Consider the following 21,603-nt stretch of genomic DNA (forward strand, 5'->3'; position numbering starts at 1 on the left):
ATATCCTCATTCATATCTAATTTAGCCACACATTTGGCATGCATATCTTTTAAAAGTTCAAAATCTTATTCTATTTTCGGGTAGTAATTTTTGTTCCCGATTTGTCATCGAAATTCACGGCTTTTTCCTGATTTTCCCGATTTCCCAGTTCACTAGGCACCCTGCGAAAGAAGTGATTGTCTACGTTTGCGCCATTGGTCCTTATGAATGCTCAGTGTCGATACGCCATATCTGCTCCACACACCGCATAAATAAATTTTAATATTACATCCAAGATGCACTTCAATCATGTCGAAAATCTCATGTTATTTTTATGGCCACAAAAATAAACAAATGCAGTAAAAGCAGCGCAATTCATGCACTGTATTTATGATAATTTTATCCTTTTTGGCATGTAATATTACACCATATTTTTGACACGATTGAAGTGCATTCACTTTGATGTGATATCAAAATTATTTTTTTGCTGTTCACCTCTTATGGAGGTAGTAAGGTGCTAAGCTATAGTTTTCATCATAGACTTGCATTGTTCTAAACACCTGCATTATCAAGTATTCATAGTTGATGGTGTTATTCATTCAACCCCGATCAAACCTTCTGCTTTATTAACAATATACGATAAGATAACTCACATCAATCGGTTCACCGTCACGATTTCCTATAACAAAAGAATCCAAATCGAGCGGCAGTTTCTTATTGTTTATTTTCTTTTGTGATTCATTGACCAGTCCATTTCAATCAATGAACTTTGCTATCTTCAATTTTGTCCCGGTTGTAAATTATTTCATAGCTTCATTCCTCTAATAATTACACAGTAAAACAATGTAATATCGATCCACGGAATTTAAGTTGATGTGTGAAATTTAGATGTAATTTAGTAAAAAGCAGATACAATACTACATCCATGGATGTAAATGTGTACACAATATCTAAGTACATCTTACCCTGACCCCACAATTATGGATCACTTTCATTTGATTAAAACGCTAGGCTGACAGATTCATAATTGTTTTTAGCTGATCCATAATTCTCGCGTAACACGAAAAAAAGGCTTATGATTTTTGATCGATCCTCTTCATCGAGTGTGTTGTTTTAGGCACAATCATCTTCATTCGAACTGTGCTACAAACATATCGAGAAATTCGTTTATGTTGCCGTGGTAAATCAAAGAGAAAGTCGATGAAGAGAATCGATCAACCAGAAATGTTACGCGAGATTTGTGGGGTCAGTTACAATGTTATATTACACAACCGATGGAATGACCTGTGTGCAGCAGTTTCGATGTAATAATCAACAGTTTTTTTTATGTGAGCTAATAGAACGTAATAAATCGTGCTAACTCTGGTTCCTTTTTTGCTTCCTCTACAGATGCAGCAACTTCCGCTTCCGATGACGAAGACAATGAGTTCTACGATGCACAAGAGGAAGGTGGTTCCGTCGCTTCACAGGAGGATAGTTCGTTCATATTGAAAATTCCGGTTGCTAATCACCGACGTAACTCCAACGACGCTACGGGTAGCTCCTCAGAGGGCGAAGAAGGCAATAGTGAAACACAGCAAGTAAGTTTCGTTATATTTTGCTTGACTAGAGTCGTAGCAGTAAATCATATCTAAATTGTATATGTGGTGTGCATACAAGCAGCACGCTGGTTTATTTTTTTCAACTTTTGAAAGATGGACAGGAAAACCGGGAATTGACAGGTTGAAAAATAACCGGGAAAATCGAACGAAAAACCCGGGAATTTGACGGGAGATCAACGAAAAATCAGCAAACCTTAATATACGGTCAAATTTTCAGAATCACTTAGTGAACCAGAGGCAAAAGAAAGACTTGCACCATGAGCTTTTCGTCTTATTGTAATTACTCAACAATATTGCAAATTGATTTTTTATACCTACTCCATTCCGGATGTAATGTGCATGAGCCTCAAAGTAATATATTCAAGAAGCCGGACTTTGAAAATAAAATACGTGTGAAAATCAAAACTCAACTAAAACATTTCCGGGATTTGATTTTTTCGGTTTCAACTCAAAATTATCAAGCAATTATTATTAAACTTCCCATGATATTAATCCCTAATTAGCTTGGAAATCTACTTCGAATTTTCATGATATTCTTATTTAAACTTACGGAAAACTCTTTTCGTAATACCTTGGAATTCACTTTGGCCCTTGAAACTCTCCACTTAATCATCCATAGAATTCCTTTAAGCTATCCTGAGTATTCGAATCCTTTGAAGTTCTTCTCACAATTTTCTTTGAAGTCTAGTCAAAACTCTCATCACAAATGCTTCGGAAGTCTGTTAAAAATCATTTGAAATTCTCCCCAGGAATCCTTTGGAATTTTCTTGGAAATTTCATTAGATTTTTTTTATTAATTGAGTAATGTTTTTTTTTTTAATGTCAGAATACGATTTCTTCGGTATTTTTCACGGAATTCCCTTAAATCTATTCCATTAAATTATAATTTTAATTTCTTTGACTGCTCATTTAAAATATCTTAGGCTTCTCATTAAAAATAACCTGCTGTACTCCTCAAAATCCCAATAGAATTCTAATCAAAATTCCCTTTGAATTTTCCTTGAAGTTCTCCTCACAATTCCCTTGGAATTATACTTTTAATAACATAGCTATTCAATTCAGAAATTTTTCCGTCTCTCTAGAAATCCCTTTGATTTCGTCTCGGTATTCCTTAGGACTTTTTTCGGGATTTGTTTGTACACACTTAAATTCTTTTTAAATTTTCCTCAAAATCCATAGGTATTCGCTTCAGAATTGTTTAAATTGTTTGAAACTTGAAAGTTTTTCTCTCAGAACCTTGAAAAATTTCCAAGGCTTATTACACTCAAGTCTTTTTTACGCGGTTTTTTACACAGTTGGTGCCCTTGAGTCACAAGTTATACGGTACGTTTGTAACGATTTATCGATAACGATACAACCATGTCTTTTGTATCTCTTTATTAGTTTTTGTTTATCTTGTCACCCGTCTCGATGAGTCTCAACGTCGCCCACTGGTTACCATAGCCGGTCGAACTCCAGACGAATCTAGAACCACACTACCGTTCATACTGGCAACATCGCTCTGATGAGACAACGAAATCCTACCCCCAAGCTCCTCCTCTTTTCCTATCCTTCGACAATGTACCCCTCTAACCTCGGGTAAGCCGCGAGTATTCAGCCCAACTCCTACTAGAATTAAAAGAATTTTGTTACATTCAAAGAAAAATGAATTATCGGCTCCGTAAAGCTAACGCGATTGAGCCTTACAAATAAACGAACTAGATAAAATCTATACATACGGTACAACCTATCGACTTGATTCAGATAGATAGATAATCGAATGGCATACTTAAAAAAACATTTACTGTTAATACAGAAATTTTAAAAATATGTCTGTATGGACCATAGCATGCTAAAAATACAAAAGAAAGATGATGATGATATGGAACTACCACTCACTGTAGCAAGACAACTGTCGGTAGACTGTGGAATATCCTCGTTGTTCGACTTGATCAAGCTCAATTACCTCTAGTTGTACTCAACCTGCCATTGTATGAAGGGCCAAAAATAGTTTGGATGAACCCGTGGGCAACAGGGTCATACAAGCAGGCAAAACACAGGCCATCCAACAGGAGGATGCCCCAATGAGTGGGGAGAAGAGCCCGCCCTCTTTTAACGAAATGTTAAAGACAGCGATTTGGTATTTCCACTCTCCCCATCCACTTCGCTTCAATCGGGTGCCCTGGTGTGGTGAGCCCTCCCGTACCGAGCATATACTGTTTCACATAATAATGGAATGAAAGTTAAGAGAAAAAAGGAAAGATCTCACCGGATATGTTGCAAATGAATCCATGACATCACGATGATTTCGAAGAGCTCCCATAGATATGCTACTGCTACTTCTTCAACCGGTGCTAAAAATGCTATAGCCCCCCCCCCCTCCCCCTGCGTAGACAATTTTAAAATTTGTATGGGCCGTGGATAATTGTCAACCCCCACCCCTCATAAACAGCCCCTAAACAGTTTATGAACAGCCCCTAAATACAAATGGCATAAAAATCAATTTTTTAAAAAATGGTTTAGCATGTGAAAAATCATAATCTTGGTAGGTTTTTTTTTTCATGATACATATCCCCCGTGTAAAAAAAGACCTGATTGTATAAAGATTTATGGTTTTGTTCAAATCTAGGATCATGATAATTTTCCAAATACCCTCATTTTAGGTATTTTTCTCTGTCCCAAATTGTTGAAAAAATGTGCAACTCCGTTTATTTTTTCTTCAAAATATAGGATCACGAAATTTTTTATAAGTCACAAATCTAAAAAATGCCCCTCCCGCTGGACATGGGGGTTGACGTTACTAAAGTGAAGGATTACAGGTGTTATAATATTTTCAAATATTATAATCTTCCTTAGTGGAAAATATCACCTATACGACACTTCAGTAAGCCTCAAACGATTAATTCTTGGTTGTTACTAGGACTTCCGTGATTAAATCGGCTGCTTCACGCAGACTGAGCAATTCTGATGTGTAAATATCAGATTTGTTCTGTAAACAGAGGAACCGGGAGGGCTTATTAGAAACTTCTCAGTCTCACCAAGTAATTAGTAATAGGGTGGGTAAGCCAGTAGTGGAGGTACTAAGCCAATTTATCAATTAAAAAATAAATATACGATGTACACACAATTGTTATACGTCAATCTATAGCTTTCAACCTCTATATTTTGATAGAAAAATATTACATTGTAATAAAATTGCATAAAATTTTAGAAAGATCGTCCTCCATTAATAGGAACACTGTTCCAGTAGTTGTGGTAGTTGCTAACTTTGGTTCCTATAATAGTGGAATGCGTTGGTTTCTTATGGGGTTCCTCTATTATAGGAATACTACCGCAACTATAGGTGCAAAGAAGTGAAAATCTTAAAAAATTAAATATTTTCCATATTTTATAGTCATATTTTAAGTTTGAAATATGCAAATATTCTTTATTTTAGGAGAGCTACCGATGAAAAATAATCTTATCCGGGTCCTCCTCACTATTCCGGCACAACCTCCATGCCGCAACTATAGGTACACCACTATTACTGGAACACCTACCCTATTCGAATTAATGGTTATGTCATTCAAACAAAACTGTTATCAGTCATATTTCATTTTCCTTCATTACTTTTCATTTGATTTTGATATTCTGTTAGATTTTCTTAATTGGTGAGAAGTTTCGAAGCTAACACATGTCCAAGGGCCAAAAAAAGAATCTGTAGGAGGAATTGTAATATTTATCAAAATTTAACTAGAACATATCTTTCTTTTAAAGTATGTATTCTACATTTCAACACAAGGCTTCACCAAATCACTAGATATTGGAAATAGGACGCGGGAGGTCCGCTTAGGAACATACATATGTGCAACATACACACTAAGAATATTTCAAAGATTTCTGTTAAATTTTACCAAAATCTCAACAGCTGAACGTTCGGTAAACAGTTTGGTGTTTACCGAATCGGATCGATGTGATAAATAGAAATGTGAAATATTCTTAGTGTGTAGCTTGAATTAGAAGGAATGTTTGATAATAGATTATTATTACATACCTGTTTTTACTCAATCTGTTATACCGCTTGAACAAATGCTGTGTATATTTGTGATTTTCACTAATAATTTGAAAAATTAGAGCTTTGTATTGTTTTGCCTTATTTTTGACGTAGGACTACGTCTTTGATTTCTATATGGGGGTACACTTTGTGAAAACCGAAAATGGAACATGTAACAAATTAAGAAAGATTTTGAACGTTAACAACTCAGCTGCCCCTGGTCCAATTTCAATAGTTTTATCACCAATCGATCAGAAATATGGCTACGCATCGATAACAATTCTTCCGAATGTTGATTTTCAACAAGAAACTATTGAAAAACTGGTAAATGTCCAGCATTGTCAAAAAGCATCGAATTAACTAACAAATCCACCAATTACCTACATGCATATGCTGCTTCCCCAGCACAGTCGCCAGAGAGTAGTAAGTAGACGAAACAAGTCGAAGTGGCATTCGCTTCCGATCCTCGGGCGCGTGCGAATAGGGAGGATGGAATTGCGTAATATTTTGCACACTCATCGCCATACTCAGAACCACACGCTCCCAACGACCACACCACCGTGTGGTGGTGTTCGATCGTTGAAATTAGTAGCAGCAGTAGCAGTGCTTTTGGCGTGTGGCGTTGAAAATTGTTCTCCAGTAACAACGAAAAGCTGCCTGCAAGCAGCGAGCTGCAGAGCCCACATAAGCAACCATCAAAGGAGGAAGAAGCTGCATCGCTATGCTATGGATCGGAATCACTAGCTCTTCGTGAGTCGCTGCGGGTCGGTTATCTATGCCAAGCGTGTCACCCTCGCTCCAAACGACATACAGCTCGACAGCCTCATCCGTGTTGAACTAGCTAGGATTTGTTTTACTTCATATTTCACAAAATTGCTTTCGAGTGTTAAGACATCGTCTCCCGCAAAGTTTACATTTTTCCCTCTACCAACACATACATCAGGGCTAGATAGATCTCCACAGGATCTATAGAATCCACGCAATTTCAAAAAACCAAAATGCACAGCATTACGAAAAGAGGTCAGGTTTCGACCAACAGCAGATAGATTTTAATTCTAAACAAGCCAAACGATTGGAAATTTATCTACCAATCTGCTGAAATGAACACTTAGTTAATTTTTAATAGGTCACTATTGAAAAATACCAAATGTCCAACTGTTGCAATGGTGATCAAAATTATCACCGAATGTCTGAAAACAGCGCATTCCCTAACACAGACTTAAAAATCGAATTCGATGCGGTCCCACTGAACGGTGCGTATTCAATCACCGTAAGTGGTGGTGTCCAGTCCAGCAGCAGTAGTAGCAGCAGCAGCAGCAGGAGTGCTTTCAACAACAACAACGAAAGGCTGCCTGCAAGCAGTGAGCACAGAGCTCATATGAGCAACCATAGAGAAGGAGGAACAAGTCCCACCGCTAGGCTGGGATCGGAATCAGTAGCTCGCCGTGCTCAGCTCAGCATTGCTCAGCCATCATTACAAAACGGTCCTTTTCAGGACCACCATAAATTTGTTAAGAGTATTATTTGAACATTTGTCAAGGTCATCAGTTCCCGCAAGCAGCTAGCTATCAAGGCTCAACCTGGTCTCTATAGAAGGTGTGGATTTCTAGACCCGAATGTATTGGTGAGATTAATCATCGTCCGACCATTTTCCAGAACACGCTGGTAGGAAGTATTAAAAATCCATATATAATTTGAGAGAAGTGGGAATAATTCGCTTTGGGTGTATATTCAGTCCGCAGAAAGCCAATAAAATCACATTTGCGAGAAAATTAGCTCTCACGAGTTCAATCTCTCGAAGTCCCTCCTTTTTTACATATTCTGCACAAACGATACTTTCCGCCCCGCCCCAATCATATAATTTGGAAGGAAATCCTGTGAGGGGTGAATTGAATACACTTTAATACCAAAATGCACAAAACTTAAAAAAATCATAAATAACAAAAAATTCAAAATACACCTTTTAAAGTCGGGTAGATGAATCGAAAATACTCAAGTTGACAGTCCCTTGGATTCCCTTCATCAACTTTCTCTTTGAAATAAATAGGGTTACGGTATGTAATGTGGGTCTAGTCCTTTCATTCGGCCTATCACGCAAATAAATAATTAATTAAGGAATATTACACAAAAAATAAGGAAAATATTGATCACTGATGATTGATAAATGTGTACCACACACAAATCAATTTATATCACAACATTTCAATACATTTTCAGCTCTCGTAAGTAATAAAACTGGTTGAGAATATCACTCTGTTCGGAGTTTTTAGCCGCCATGACTTCTAAGGTTAAGATGGGAAGGTTGCACTGACGATCATCAAATGGCCTGATTATGGCATTTATTGAATGGAATTACCTGATAATACACACTAGACGTAAAACTCACAGTTACTGTTTGAATATTTTATGTTTATTTTAATTGTTTAACAACGTTTTCACAAGTAAATCATGGACCCAACTTTAGGGACACATTTCTTTTCTATGTTCCTAACTTTGGCCCATGAAATTCATTTGACAGCATATAGCAATAAGAGTAACGTCAACAATGTGGTTTGCATTTGGATGATAAGGAACGAACAGGAAGGGAGATTTTTTCTGCCAAATCTGTATAATGAACATCACAATGTTTTGATTTAGATATTCTGCGGTCGAAAGACGATAAGCGAAATTTTTAATTTTTAATTTTTAACTTGAGTGATTTAATGTAGTTTTCGTAAAATTTTCTCTAAGAAATGTTTTGAGGAATGAAGAGTATTAAGTTAACAGTGATAGTGATAAAAAAAAATACATAAGAAAACGTTACCAAGAGCGTTTTTTTTGAGAATCAAACAGGATAGGACGAAGTTGCATCCATAAATAGACCCAATTTGGGGACAATAGACCGATATTACATACATTTCCCTGGTGAGTTTTTGTCTTAAAAAAAGTAAGTTTTTCAACTTTTTGCGGTTCCTGATAGCAAACGACATGATAAGCATATCTAAGCATACCATTTAGCAGTAGAATATCGTTTGCAGGTAAATTAATTGATGAGTTATGATTAAAAACGTAATCTATGGCTGCATATTAGACCGAGGTTAGGGACGTATACCTTACTACAAATTTGATACGCTTGCAAATAAAAAACGGAAAGAGTTAAAATTATTGATGATTGATCAATTAAAAGAACTAAATGTTCACATTTGTTGCGTCCACTAGCGGTCCTACGTCAAGCTTCCGTTAGTGCCCCTAGACACAGACCCTTCTACTTTTTTTTATGTTGATAGTTTTAAAATGGTTCAATGAAATTAGCTACTTAGCTTTTAAATACATTAGGTCGTATGGATAAAAGCGTTTACTTTACTTTTCCCGTAAGAAAAGCACGGAAAAGTAAAGTAAATTATTTTTATTACGGCCCATTGTTAAGGGAAGATGCATAAATGACGCAGCATTTTAGGGTGATGTAGAAAAATATGCAAAAAAGGGAAAATTTTTGCTGCATGAAACGGAAACAATCGTTAAACGTTTGTTCACGTTTGATCTAATCTGTTGTGTCTGACTTCGTATGTCACGGATAGCATGATTGAAAGAGCTCAAACAGACGTCATTTACCCGACTTGTCAGCCGCCTTCGATAAGCTAAATCATGCCATCACGATTGCCAAGTTGCAAAGACTTGGGGTTAGCAAAAACCCCTTTAGATGGTTTCGCTCTCATCTCGCTGATCGACAGTTGATGTTGGCCATGGTGACTGCCGGTCTGATTTTTCAAGGAAGTCATCTGTGAAATTGATTATCGAAGGTCCACGACTAGCGTATGCTGATGATCTTAAAACTTACTTGAGGAACTGCTCGATCGATGACACTGTCACTTCCTTCAACATCAGTTTGAAGCCTTTACCAGATCACTTTTACTCGAAAGAAGGAACCTGTTATATTTGACTATGATCTTCGGGGCACAATGTTTGAACGTGGAATCATTGTAGATTCAAAACTTACGTACAAGCAACCCAGCTCGTACGTTGTTGACAAGGCATCAAGGACATTGGGCTTTATCTTCAGGATTGCAAAGAATTTCTCGGGCATTTATTGCCTCAAGTCACTGTTTTGTGGTTTGGAGTCAAAACTACAAACATGGTGCTGAGAGAGTTGAGAAACCCGTTTTACTTGCTTAGCTATGAAATTCGCTGCCAGTTGATCGCGGACACATTACAGGGCAACATTAATTGCACCGCAATCTTGGAGTAAGTTAACATCAACCCACCCCCAGCGCTGCGTAACAATGTTATGCTCAGATTGCCACTTCGTCGCACAAACTACGGAATGAACGGTGCTATATGTGGGCTGCAGCGATTGTTCAATCGAGTCTCTTCGATATTTGATTTCCACCTGCCACGACAGATGCTAGGGAGACGTTTCTCTTTTTTTCCGGCTATGTGAACCGCGAATGATTGTGTGTAACAGTGTTAGTTTATGATTTTTTAAATTTGTGAACTTCTCTTTTAATTTTAAGTTAATCCATCATCGGGGTTACATTGAGTCTGTAGAAGTTGACAAATAAATAAAGCTGTTTGATGAAGCACCAACTATGGACCCCGTTTCCTTTGTAGCGTATTTTTCTGCATAGCTGGTCACCCTGCTACGTCATTTGTGCATCTTCCCTAAACTGTTTTTTCTCTAATATATGCATAATAGTCCATACAACAGTTCCAAATTTCAAACGCACACGATCGTACACACTAATCCAGGCCTCCGTCGTTCGGTATATTTTGAACTACAGAACTATCCGGTAAAAGTTTAACATCAGTGAAAACCCCAATAAATAGAAATTTATTCAGAACTTGTACAGGCTTTGTTCAGTTTACCCTATTTGTTTATAAAAGATAAAAAATTTAAAATTTGTATAATTTTTTTAAATTTTTCACGTGTAACAGTCATTTGAAAATTTAACCGACTTGTTCTGTTGTTCGAATACCTGGTAAAATTCTACCGACTTCGCTGATCTGAATTAAGCGTGTAGTCAAAATTGTTTTATGTTGGTGGTGAAGTAAACAGGAATTTTTATTTTTATTCAAATAATTTACTACTCTTATTTAATTGTTATTTGGCATTTACCAGTCAGTCAGTGAAGTTTCGAATGCCTTTGGATACGGTTGTGTTTTAAGTTTGTGTTTGCGTTCGCATTCATAGTTTTCGGTTGCATTTGCCGGATTAACGCTGGCACTCTGCCTCCCGGACGGTGATGCGTGTGTGATTGGTGGTTTTCTCGCTTTCCGAGAAGTTTTAGAATCGAGAAAGAAAACATGATTCATTGACGCTATCTGCGTTGATTGATTTTTTCTCCCGGACCAGACATTTGTGGCATCGCAAGCGATAATTTTAATTTTAGTTTATTTACGCGGTGATGATGTTGGTTCACTCGCAAATATTTTTGAAAAAAATTAAGTGTTTTTGAACGAAAGTGTACGAAAAGTGCCTCTGAACGTGTTTCGCAGTTGGATGTGGTGAAATTCATGCATTCCCGGTTGATTATGGAAATTCCGAATCACAAAATTGCCCACCGTTTCCTTTTTCCGTTGTATGACGTTCGTTTTTTTTCACGGGACTGTCACCATTTTTTTCACTACACGCTAACTTGAAAGTACCCATTAATGGTTGAAAAAGACCCCTTTGAAGAAAAGTGGCTTAACTCATTAAATGAGTAAATTTTTTACCCATTAATGAGTATCTGTTACCCATTAATGAGTAATTGTTAATCATTAATGGGTAACAGATACTCATTAGCTTGAGCTTGAGCTTGATTGACCGCCCACGGTTGCTACTCTGTTATTGCCAGATCAGCTGTAATTACACAGAGAACCAATAGACGATGCTTGGGACTAGCAGTCATCTTCAATGTGTAAAAACTGGTGATCTTAAATTAGGCAATACCAGCGCCGGCCGCGCCCGAACACAGGTCAAGAAAGGAATGGGAAGGATTGTGTTGACATGACACTCGCTTTGATGGAAGCCGAGAACACCTCTGCACTTCCACGAGGAATCACTGGGATGTTGGATAAGAGGGTTGGGTTTGCAGCAGGGTTCGTTTTGGTAAACGATAAGCTGAATTGATGTCCTAACGATCATATAACGCGAAGGAGCTTGGGACTAAACCCACGGTCTTCTGCTCAGTAAGCAAAAACGTTTGCCACTAGGCAGACGAGCACCTTTTTAATCACCGAGTTGCCTGAGATTAGACTCATGATGTTCTGCTCAGTAAGCAAAAACGATTGCTCTAAGGCCACCGAGCCCCTCATATCACATAATACCGTTGCTCAAATTTTTGTATCCATTCAAACCCGGAACCAACGACAACAACGAGTTTCGCAAAATACACGATACACAAGCGATTTTACCATAAATCTCTTTGATATGTAAGGACCTGGGACCGCGTTTTTCTGCTCAGTAAGCAGGCCACTGTAACCGACGATCTTTCCGAAAACTAAAAACTACGAAAAAGTACTTAGGCCTTCATTAAGTTCCACTTTCACGCGACGTTCAATGTTTCAATTTGCTCTTTACGTATTGTTCAGGCTATAAATAGGCTCTTTTCAAAAGTTACGCGAGAAATACGCACAATCGTCGCCTACCTCGCAAAACTGGTTCCAAACGACAACAAAGGCATAAGCAACGATGGATTGTTGAACTTTGCTGGCTGGTGTAGTGTTGCGGCATACTATTTTGGGAGTGTATATGAGCGTGTACCATGTACGGTAGCTCATCTCTCATCGTGATAGTGGGACATAGTAGACAAATTAGAGAGAAAACAAGGAGGTATTAGTATTAGTTATATGTAAACAAACAAAACAAAAGAAGAGAAGAGGAAAGAAGAGCAGACAAATAAAAAAGGGATGAAGTAGATAACAAATAAAAGAAACGTAGGCAGATTATTAGAAAAGGCATTATCCGAGACTCGGCAATCAAATGTCACTCCCGCCGAGATCTCAGCGAAACCCCCTCCCCGCCGAGACCCACACAGCCGAGCTCGGTAGAAAAAACTAAGTGTGTAGATAGATTAGTAGGAAAATAAATAAAACTACTCTATGACTCAAAGTGCAATGAATGAGCGTTAGTTTCGGGATCATTTCAGTGTTAGAGTTATGTTAGTTTTGATCCGTAATCAGCCCTGCTGACCCCTCCAACATTAGTTGCAGGCAGTGGTTGTTAGATAATGCGGCACTGTAACTACTACTATTTTAGAGGTATGATTCGTCAAGTTTATACAACTCAATGTTTCAATTGAGCCAAACTATCTATCTTACAATTACAAAAGCAAACCGAAACTTACAATTATATGCAAATGCAAAATGAAACTTGACAAATCATCGTCAATCCCCTTATTACAGGGCAGGGCCTGACGATTTGAATCTAATTTAATTTTGATCAGTGAACGGGCACCATATGGTACATTTTCTCAACATGAACCTATCATTTCCAGCCTATCTGAACTATTTAATAAATGGAAGCCATAACATGGGTTACGCTCCCCCTAAGCGGGCCCTCCGCATCCTGTCTCTGTCTTATCTCAAATACAAAATGCCAATGGTATGAATGTATCTATACATATTGGTCAGGCTTTAGAATCGTCCAGTGGGCAGTGCGCTCTACACTCCAAGTTACCTTTTTTTTTCAAATTTACCGCAAATTTGATATTTTACCCATTGAGTGTTGATTAGTCACAACAATGAAACATTGTGACAGAAGTTGAGGTTACTAGTGTATTAAATAATCTAGGTCCTATTTAGGATTATATCTGAAAAATCCAAATCTGGCCAACGCCCACCCTAAACCTAAACCTGTTCTAATCCACCTGAAATGACTAACGAATGGAAGACTTTGACTACCCACCCGCATAAACGCGAACCATAAATTGACCTTACCTAAAATGGTTAAAAATTGTTTATAATCCCTGCTAAACTTTAACTGAAATGGTTATGGAACTTTACATGAACGTTTAATGATAAAGTTTCAACCTTATGTATTATGGTTTTTTAGAACTGGACCTTACAAATAATGGGTTGTTAAGAACCATTACCATTCCAAATTCTTGTTTTCTCCATACATTTTCAGAAAGAGAACTATATAAGAACGTTTTTACTTATGATTTGAGAACATTAATGGTAATGGTTATGGTGGTCAGTAAGGTCCATTAATGGTTTTGTATTATCGCTCAACTCTACGTGGAATATATCGTGAATTGGTAATCAGTAAATTACAGGTAACCAATTCGCGATATATTCCACATAAAGTTGATCGATGTTACAAAACCATTCGTGGACCTTACTGACTACCATAACCATTACCATTAAAGTTCTCAAACCATAAGTTAAAAGGTTCTAATATAGTTCTCTTTCCGAAAATGTATGGAGAAAACAAGAATTTGGAACGGTAATGGTTCTTAACAACCCATTATTTGTAAGGTCCAGTTCCAAAAAACCATAATACATAAGGTTGAAACTTTATCATTAAACGTTCATGTAAAGTTCCATAACCATTTCAGTTAAAGTTTAGCAGGGATTATAAACAATTTTTAACCATTTTAGGTAAGGTCAATTTATGGTTCGCGTTTATGCGGGCAGCCATGCAATAGTCTCATTCCGTGCCTTATGGCAACTTGATGATTCTATTGCGCTCATCTTCTGGCACCACCCAGGGGAGACTTGGTCCTGTACCCAATGCTTAACTTATCTCCATTCCACTCAGCTACTAGCAATTTCTTGTGATATAGTGGGCGGAATATTATTATATGAGACAATTCAATGCAGACGTCTTTCCAAATTTGGCAGATCGACAGGTAATCGGTGAGTTACCACGATAGTTGCTATTCAACAACTCGACAACGTCCCATCGTCAACGCCTGCTATGAGAATTTCGCATTGCAGACGCCAATGAAATGACGTCATGGAGCTATCGATCAACTACCCTGGTTATCGCCTGGTACCTTATAGCACGATGCTAGGAGGCGAACCGGAAGAATCGATGAGCTACCTCTCCCCCTTAATGGGTAACAGATACTCATTAATGGGTAAAATTGTTTAATCATTAATGAGTTAAGCCACTTTTCTTCAAAATGGGTATTTTTTACTCATTAATGAGTACTTTCAAGTTAGCGTGTACACGGTAACCGCAAAATACCCAATAATGACTACAAAGTAAGCATTTTTGAGGGAAACTGGGACTACCCATTAAATGAGTAAAATTTTACCCATTTATGAGTCATTACAACTACAAAAATAAGTAGTAAGTATTCATTTTTGAGTAACAAATACTCATAAATGGGTAATATGTTTACTCATTTAATGGGTAGTCCCAGTCTCCCTCGAAAATGCTTACTTTGTAGTCATTATTGGGTATTTTGCGGTTACCGTGTATGGGATTTGACAAGTATGACAGTACCCTCTTGCACGGACTATAGAGATTGCTAAAGTATGATTGTGTCAGTGATTTGTTTTCATCGGGAAAATTTTCCGCTATTAAGTTTTTTTTCCCGATGAAAACATTTTGCGTATACGTATACGTGACGTAGTGTGCGTACGATAAACGTCAGCAATCTCTATATGTAATATAAAATATAGCAAACTTGAACAACACATACGAATTTTGCGGCTGTATTGCGTATTTTATAGCTGTCGCTTATTCCGCATGTGTTTGTTTTGCGTTGGTTGCATATGTGTGGATGAAAAATATCAGACATCAGAAAAATGCTGGCTTAGCAGCCCCTTGGTATTTTCTCGGAGTTTTTTATGCTTACACAGAAAAACAAAACTACCCACCGCTTGGGTTTTTTAAACTCAAATTTGAGTTATTTGACCTCTGCCCGTTCCATTTCCTCTCGCTGTTGTTGTCAAAAATAGAACGAAAGATTCGACTCAACCGTCTAGTTCCGTACGAGAAGCCAAAATTGAGTAATATGCGATATACCCAAATTTGAGTTAATTGAACTTAATTTTGGGTAGAAAAAATTGAAAATAACTTAGCGATGGGTAATTTTTTTTGCCGTGCTTAAATGCAAACTACTTTGAGCCGGTTTACCCAAATTTGGCTTATCGTACGGAACATGGAAGATGAGTGAAAAGAACTTAATTTTGGGTTGTTTTGAATTTCTGTGTAAGGCCGTCGCACAATGGATACGTTTTCAGGTTTTTTGACAGTTAGCCCATGCATTATCTGTCAAAAAACCCGAAAACGTATGCATTGGGCGCCGACCTTTATTTGGTTATTAATCCGGTTAACATTTTCGACGATTGGACACTTCAAATTGGTTCTACATAGGAGGGGACTAGTTTATGTCGATCCCGATCAAGCGAACCGTCCTAGATTGGAACTACAATGCAACAATAGCACGGATGCTTCCTGTGGATTCATTTGGACTAACTTGGTGAGATCGTATCTGATTTTATCTATATAAACAAAATTTACATCATTCTCTTAAATTTGGCAAATTATTAATGGAGTTTTCTCCACACATCCCATTTTTTTGTGTGTATTTGAAAACATCATTGAACGCCAAATGTCTGAACATTTTTGAACATGTGGTGGAACATTACTGTAATTCATATATATTAAAACATTATATCACAGACAAACAGACGTAACTCTTTGAAAAACTTGTTCTTGAAAACATAGTATCTCAAAACATATAACCTCAGTAGCGACATCTCTCTGGCTTCTCGCGGAAAACAAGCTTGCTCGCTAACTCGTAAACAATATTGCATAAAAGTTCTATAGAATATAAAGAAACGTCAAAGTGATTCGATGCCAGCGCTGCGGCGAGTAGTTCGCGGAACTGATAATATTCAAATCAACCGTTAAATGCATGAACGAAGATACACAATGAAGAGTTACGTCTGTTTGTCTGTGATTATATTATATCCTGGGGGCGGTGGGGTCAGCCTAAGGGAATCAAAGGATTTGTTGACTGGACGAGGGTTCGTGGATTTGCCAGTCCCTTGTCACGTGATAACAGATGGCCATCTGGTCGTTTCGTCATCCAAAGGTCTTCAATGAAGCTGATTCACCCTGCTGCAACAAACCATCAGGCAGAACTTTACAACCGGTAAAGTATCTGCAGACATTGGTAATCCTTGCACTGATGGTGGGTTCCATTCACATCACATTTGGAATTTACCAGTCGTTTTAGATTTCAGCAGAAACATGTCAGAAGGGTCTAACTCGAAACGTAAACAATGACTTGGATCGTCGGTTTCTTACGAATGACACCCACTCAAACTAACTAAATCATCTGACAGAGAAATGTTTGTTCTATGAGCTGGTGTGATCAGATTCCGTGGGTGTGTGGTCATTCAAGAGAAATCGACGTTCAAAGTCATTGTTTACGTTTCGAGTTATACCCTTCTGACATATTTCCCCTGATTTGGTTTCTTCTCTATCACAATTTTGTAGTGAATAAGGCTGTCCACGAGACAGTTGCGATCAGCTGACTTTTTGGTTTACCAAGAACTTTTGACAGATCACAGTAAACCAACCGAGATAATAGCCTATTAAGACTGCAGTTGGTAGGTAAACCTTCGGAAAAAAATATGCAATTTCTAAATCTAAACTCCGGGCACCAGGGTTTACCAGTTTACTCATTTATTCTGTTACGTTATTCATTTATTCTGTTACGTGGTTATAGAAATTAACGTGCGTGTCATGATCTTCTCAGTCATATAACAATCCTCAGTTTTCGAATTTTATTCAAAGGGAGCTGTAATCCTTACTTGTTAGTTAATATTTGGAGCTGTAATCATTAAGTTTCTTTTTTGCTCGCAGTTAATGCGGTTTTTATTTTCTTTATTTTTATTTAAGCTAATTCAATTTAATTTACTTTTCTTTACGTATAACCCGTGTAAGAAGCTTCTTCAGAGTCAAATTATTTCAGTCGTGAAATTTGAGTGCATTGTTGTCAACCTAAAAGCGAATACAACAAATCAAGAAGACTGGCAACTCTTCCATTTTCTCGTATGAACGCTATGAGACAGGTACAATCGCGTCATCTGCCGCTCAAAGGTAAATGCTTCGAACGAATTTGATAGCAAAGATTACATCATCAGAAGAAGGGTTTGTGCATTTGCTCATTTTTCTATGCGTTGCTTCTACCTTCACTCAAGCGCAGCGCCATTGTATCTGTCGCTTTGATTCTGACAAAGTTGCCAGTCTTCTTGATTTGTTGTCTTCGCTAAAAACCACCAACCACCCGCCATAATCTACCCTGATCCCTTCCTTTGGCGATCATGTAGCCTGCATGTGATTGCATCTCCTTTATTATTGGCCTTGGATTGACTTTGCGCTATTGCTGCCCCAACCTGCGCTGCGAAATTACAATTAAGTTAAATACTACCAAGACATAAGTTTACATTCCAATGTTACAATTTATACTGCTTTCCGTTCCTAATCAAGTCATCTGCTTTCGTCTCTGATTAAATTTCAGGTATTAGTAGTCACCGATAATCTAGACAATATGGACATGACGGATAGAATATCTGTTAACAGTAGTCAAGCACTAACACCAACCCTTTTCAATAACAACCAATCCACAAAGGTGGTACGGAGGCGACGAACACGTGTACCAGACAAACCCAACTATCCGTTGAACCTGTGGTCTATCATCAAGAACTGCATCGGTAAGGATCTATCGAAAATTCCGATGCCGGTTAATTTCAACGAACCGCTCTCGATGCTTCAAAGGTATGTAGAATTTTGTTTTATGAGAATATAATAATCTGTTGACTCTGTGTATGATAGATTAACCGAGGATTTCGAATACTCGGAAATTTTGGACAAGGCAGCTCAGTGCAAAGAAACTTGTGAGCAGCTAGCATACGTAACCGCATTTACCATCTCGAGTTATTCGACCACTAGTAATCGCACTGGTAAACCATTTAATCCACTTCTTGGCGAAACGTACGAGTGTGACCGGACAGATGATCTCGGTTGGAGGTGTATCAATGAACAGGTAATAAGAAAGACATCAAGCTTTACCGTTAAGCTCATTGAAATTCCAATTTCGTTACGCATAGGTATCTCACCATCCACCCATGGCAGCACAATACTGTGAGGGTCGGGGTTGGAGATGTTGGCAGGAGTTCACAATGACCTCCAAATTTCGTGGCAAGTATATTCAAATAGTTCCGCTTGGGTACGCGCACGTTGAATTTCCTGCGACTGGTAACAAATTCACTTGGCGCAAGGTAACCACTACGGTACACAATATCATCGTTGGAAAGCTCTGGGTTGATAACCACGGAGATATGGAAATATTCGGCGAAAAGAATGCCCGAGGAGTGAAATGCCATCTAAAATATCTACCCTATTCATACTTTACGAGAGATACACAGCGTCGTGTGAAGGGTGTAGTGATGGACAATTCCAACCAGGTCAAATGGGTGATAAACGGTACCTGGGACAGCAAAATCGAAATTGCACCAGTAACTTCCACTAGTGGCTCTGTTGAAAATCCTGTCTACAAGACGGGCAACTATAAAACGGCCTGGAGTAGGCGATTACCGCCAACTGATTGTGATAAATACTACAACTTCACGTTGCTTGCCTGCCAACTGAACGAACTCGAGCCTAACGTTGCACGCACAGATACGCGTTTGCGACCCGATCAGCGGTTAATGGAGGAAGGCAAGTGGAACGAAAGTAATGGGGAAAAACTAAGGTAAGAATTGTAAACTTTTGAACAACTGGACATTATGTTTTATTGTTGATCATTCATGAAATTCAGACTGGAAGAAAAGCAACGAGCGCGACGACGTGAACGTGAGGCTGAGGCCGAGAAGGCTGCGGCAGAAGGCCGACCCTATCCGCCATACGAACCGGTCTGGTTTAGTAAACAGCAAGAGGAAGGCACCGATAATCTGGTGCACGTGTTCAAGGGAACCTATTGGGATGCCAAGGTGAAGCAGGATTGGTCCAAATGCCCCGATATTTTCTAGGAAGTTGTATAATCTTGTACATTGTTTTTTTTTTTCGGTTATGTAATTTGGAAATGTTTGCTTTATTGATAGGTTTAGTACTATGTATGAAAGAGGTGAACGGATGAATCAAATGGATGGTTTTATTTGCAATATATTGCTAATTAATTTAATAAAAGCGTAGCGAAACGAAAAATATCGAGGTGTTATTTGTAATACATTTTCTGGACTAATTGTTTAATGCATCTTTTGAAGAATAAATATAGCAACACGAACGTTTGTTCTTCTTTAGTTCCTGTTTTTGTTGGCATTACCAAATACTACTACTACTGTTACAACAACAATCAATTACCAAGACAAAACAAATGCCGGATTAGAAATATCAGCTAATATTGAAGAACAACACAAAATATTGAAGGGAAAGCATTCAGAAATTATGAGAGTGGTCTTCGAATTGATATGATAGCATTCAAATGATAACTGTGACTCTCTCTCTTTGAGACGTAAACTACAACAAATTTTGGGATACCTTTACCTAAGCACTATTACTATTGCTAGCAAATTACATTATTACTATTATACAAAAAAAGTGGAGTACGAATAGATTGGTAACTGGCGGCATGTAAAATTATAAAGTATCGTACCTAAATGTTAAAACATGGTGCAGAGTTTAGCTGGTAGACAATGGTTATCCTAAATCTTGGTTCAAAAAGGTGATTCAAATCGTTCGATTGCTTTATGTTTTTCTCAACTCTTATGCTGCTTATCATAACTGAAACGTTAATCTTCTATATTGTCCAAGCTGTTTCGATTGTAAAGCAAAACTAAACACTGAATGTCAAATTCCAGAAAGCAAAGATTTCCTACCACAAACAAATAGCAATCCGTCATCGAGAAAGAAAGAAAAAACTCACTCAGTTCAAGTAACGGATAAACACGGCAAATTATACATTTAAAACAAAACAAACTAGATAAAATAGTTTAGACAAATTACTTGACAAAAAGGAATAACAAATACGAAGGAACGAAACCCTTTCTGACTAATGATGTGAATTTAACGAAATAACAGGTTAAACAATATTCGAATGAAAACCATAAATATACAAAGAAACTTTATTCAAATGTCATGAAAATTAAAACAGAGGAAACATAATAGGACAGAAATTACTAGTTGTTACGCTTATGAAGCTATTAATGAAAATATGAAGTAAAATAAAACAATGAAAATGTTTTAAACCAAACTCAGGCTTTGAAATATTATACTTATCACACGGCTTTTTAAGTTTTTTAGGCTAGCCTTTTATTTGCGGTTAGTGGTTCTATCGATACTATATTTTTTCTACACGTAATTTTCACATTCTATAATCGGCTATTTTTTGCAAAATTTCTCTGCCGTTGAGAATAATTGAAACATCTGGAATAATCCTTTTTTCCAATACTTGTCCATAACTTTCGTCTCTGATATTCATATCTAGAACACGCATATGGTCTGGATCTACAGGTGCTTCTCCACAGGAACATAAATCATCATTTATAATTCCATTGCATCCGAGATAATCATGATTATCTGCATTCAAGTAAACGATCAATCTTTGAACCAAGATTGCTGAGAAACCTCGCCTAACATTTGGAAAGGGCCTATCAGCTTTTGTAAACAAAACTTGTAATGCCCCTTTCGCACAATCGAAGCGTGCCTACGCAAACCAACAGCACTATTGAGTAGGGGAAATTCTATTGGTTATTGGTTTGCGTAGGCGAATTTCGGTTCGTGCGAAAAGTTTTGTTGTCAATAGCTGATAGGCCTTTTTCAAATGTTACGAACGGTAGAGAGTATGCTGTTGTAGAATCGCCCCATGGTTCCAGATCTTTAAAAAAATGCCACTTGTTCCTTCCAGTTTGATTACCAATATGTTAGGGCAGGATCGTGGTATTCCGGCGGGGTATTTCGGGATCACACACGGACACTAGTCACCAAAACAGAACGGCAAAACCGGCGGAGTAGGCACTCAAGTTCACCAAGGAGTAGCAAAACTTCCAATCGTATTTTACACAACACTTTATTTAATTTGAAAACGA

At 37.8% G+C, this 21,603-nt stretch overlaps 1 protein-coding gene across 3 annotated transcripts in view; it reads left to right on the top strand.

Moving 5' to 3' along the window:
- Osbp (oxysterol binding protein) overlaps positions 1 to 20,768 on the top strand; it is an 85,622-nt gene extending 64,854 nt beyond the window's left edge. For all 3 annotated transcript variants that reach the window (XM_065222509.1, XM_065222510.1, XM_065222511.1), the window contains 5 exons: positions 1,369 to 1,559; positions 18,039 to 18,295; positions 18,353 to 18,563; positions 18,628 to 19,271; positions 19,338 to 20,768. In XM_065222509.1, the coding sequence (XP_065078581.1) occupies positions 1,369 to 1,559; positions 18,039 to 18,295; positions 18,353 to 18,563; positions 18,628 to 19,271; positions 19,338 to 19,548 (1,514 nt within the window). In that variant the 3' untranslated portion in view covers positions 19,549 to 20,768. The remainder of the gene's footprint in view (positions 1 to 1,368; positions 1,560 to 18,038; positions 18,296 to 18,352; positions 18,564 to 18,627; positions 19,272 to 19,337) is intronic.
- Positions 20,769 to 21,603: the final 835 nt, after the last annotated feature.

This window comes from Ochlerotatus camptorhynchus, unplaced genomic scaffold (genome assembly GCF_037179485.1).
Source record: "Ochlerotatus camptorhynchus isolate MF236.1 unplaced genomic scaffold, CSIRO-AGI_Acam_v1.1 ptg000171l, whole genome shotgun sequence".
NCBI lineage: Eukaryota > Metazoa > Arthropoda > Insecta > Diptera > Culicidae > Ochlerotatus > Ochlerotatus camptorhynchus.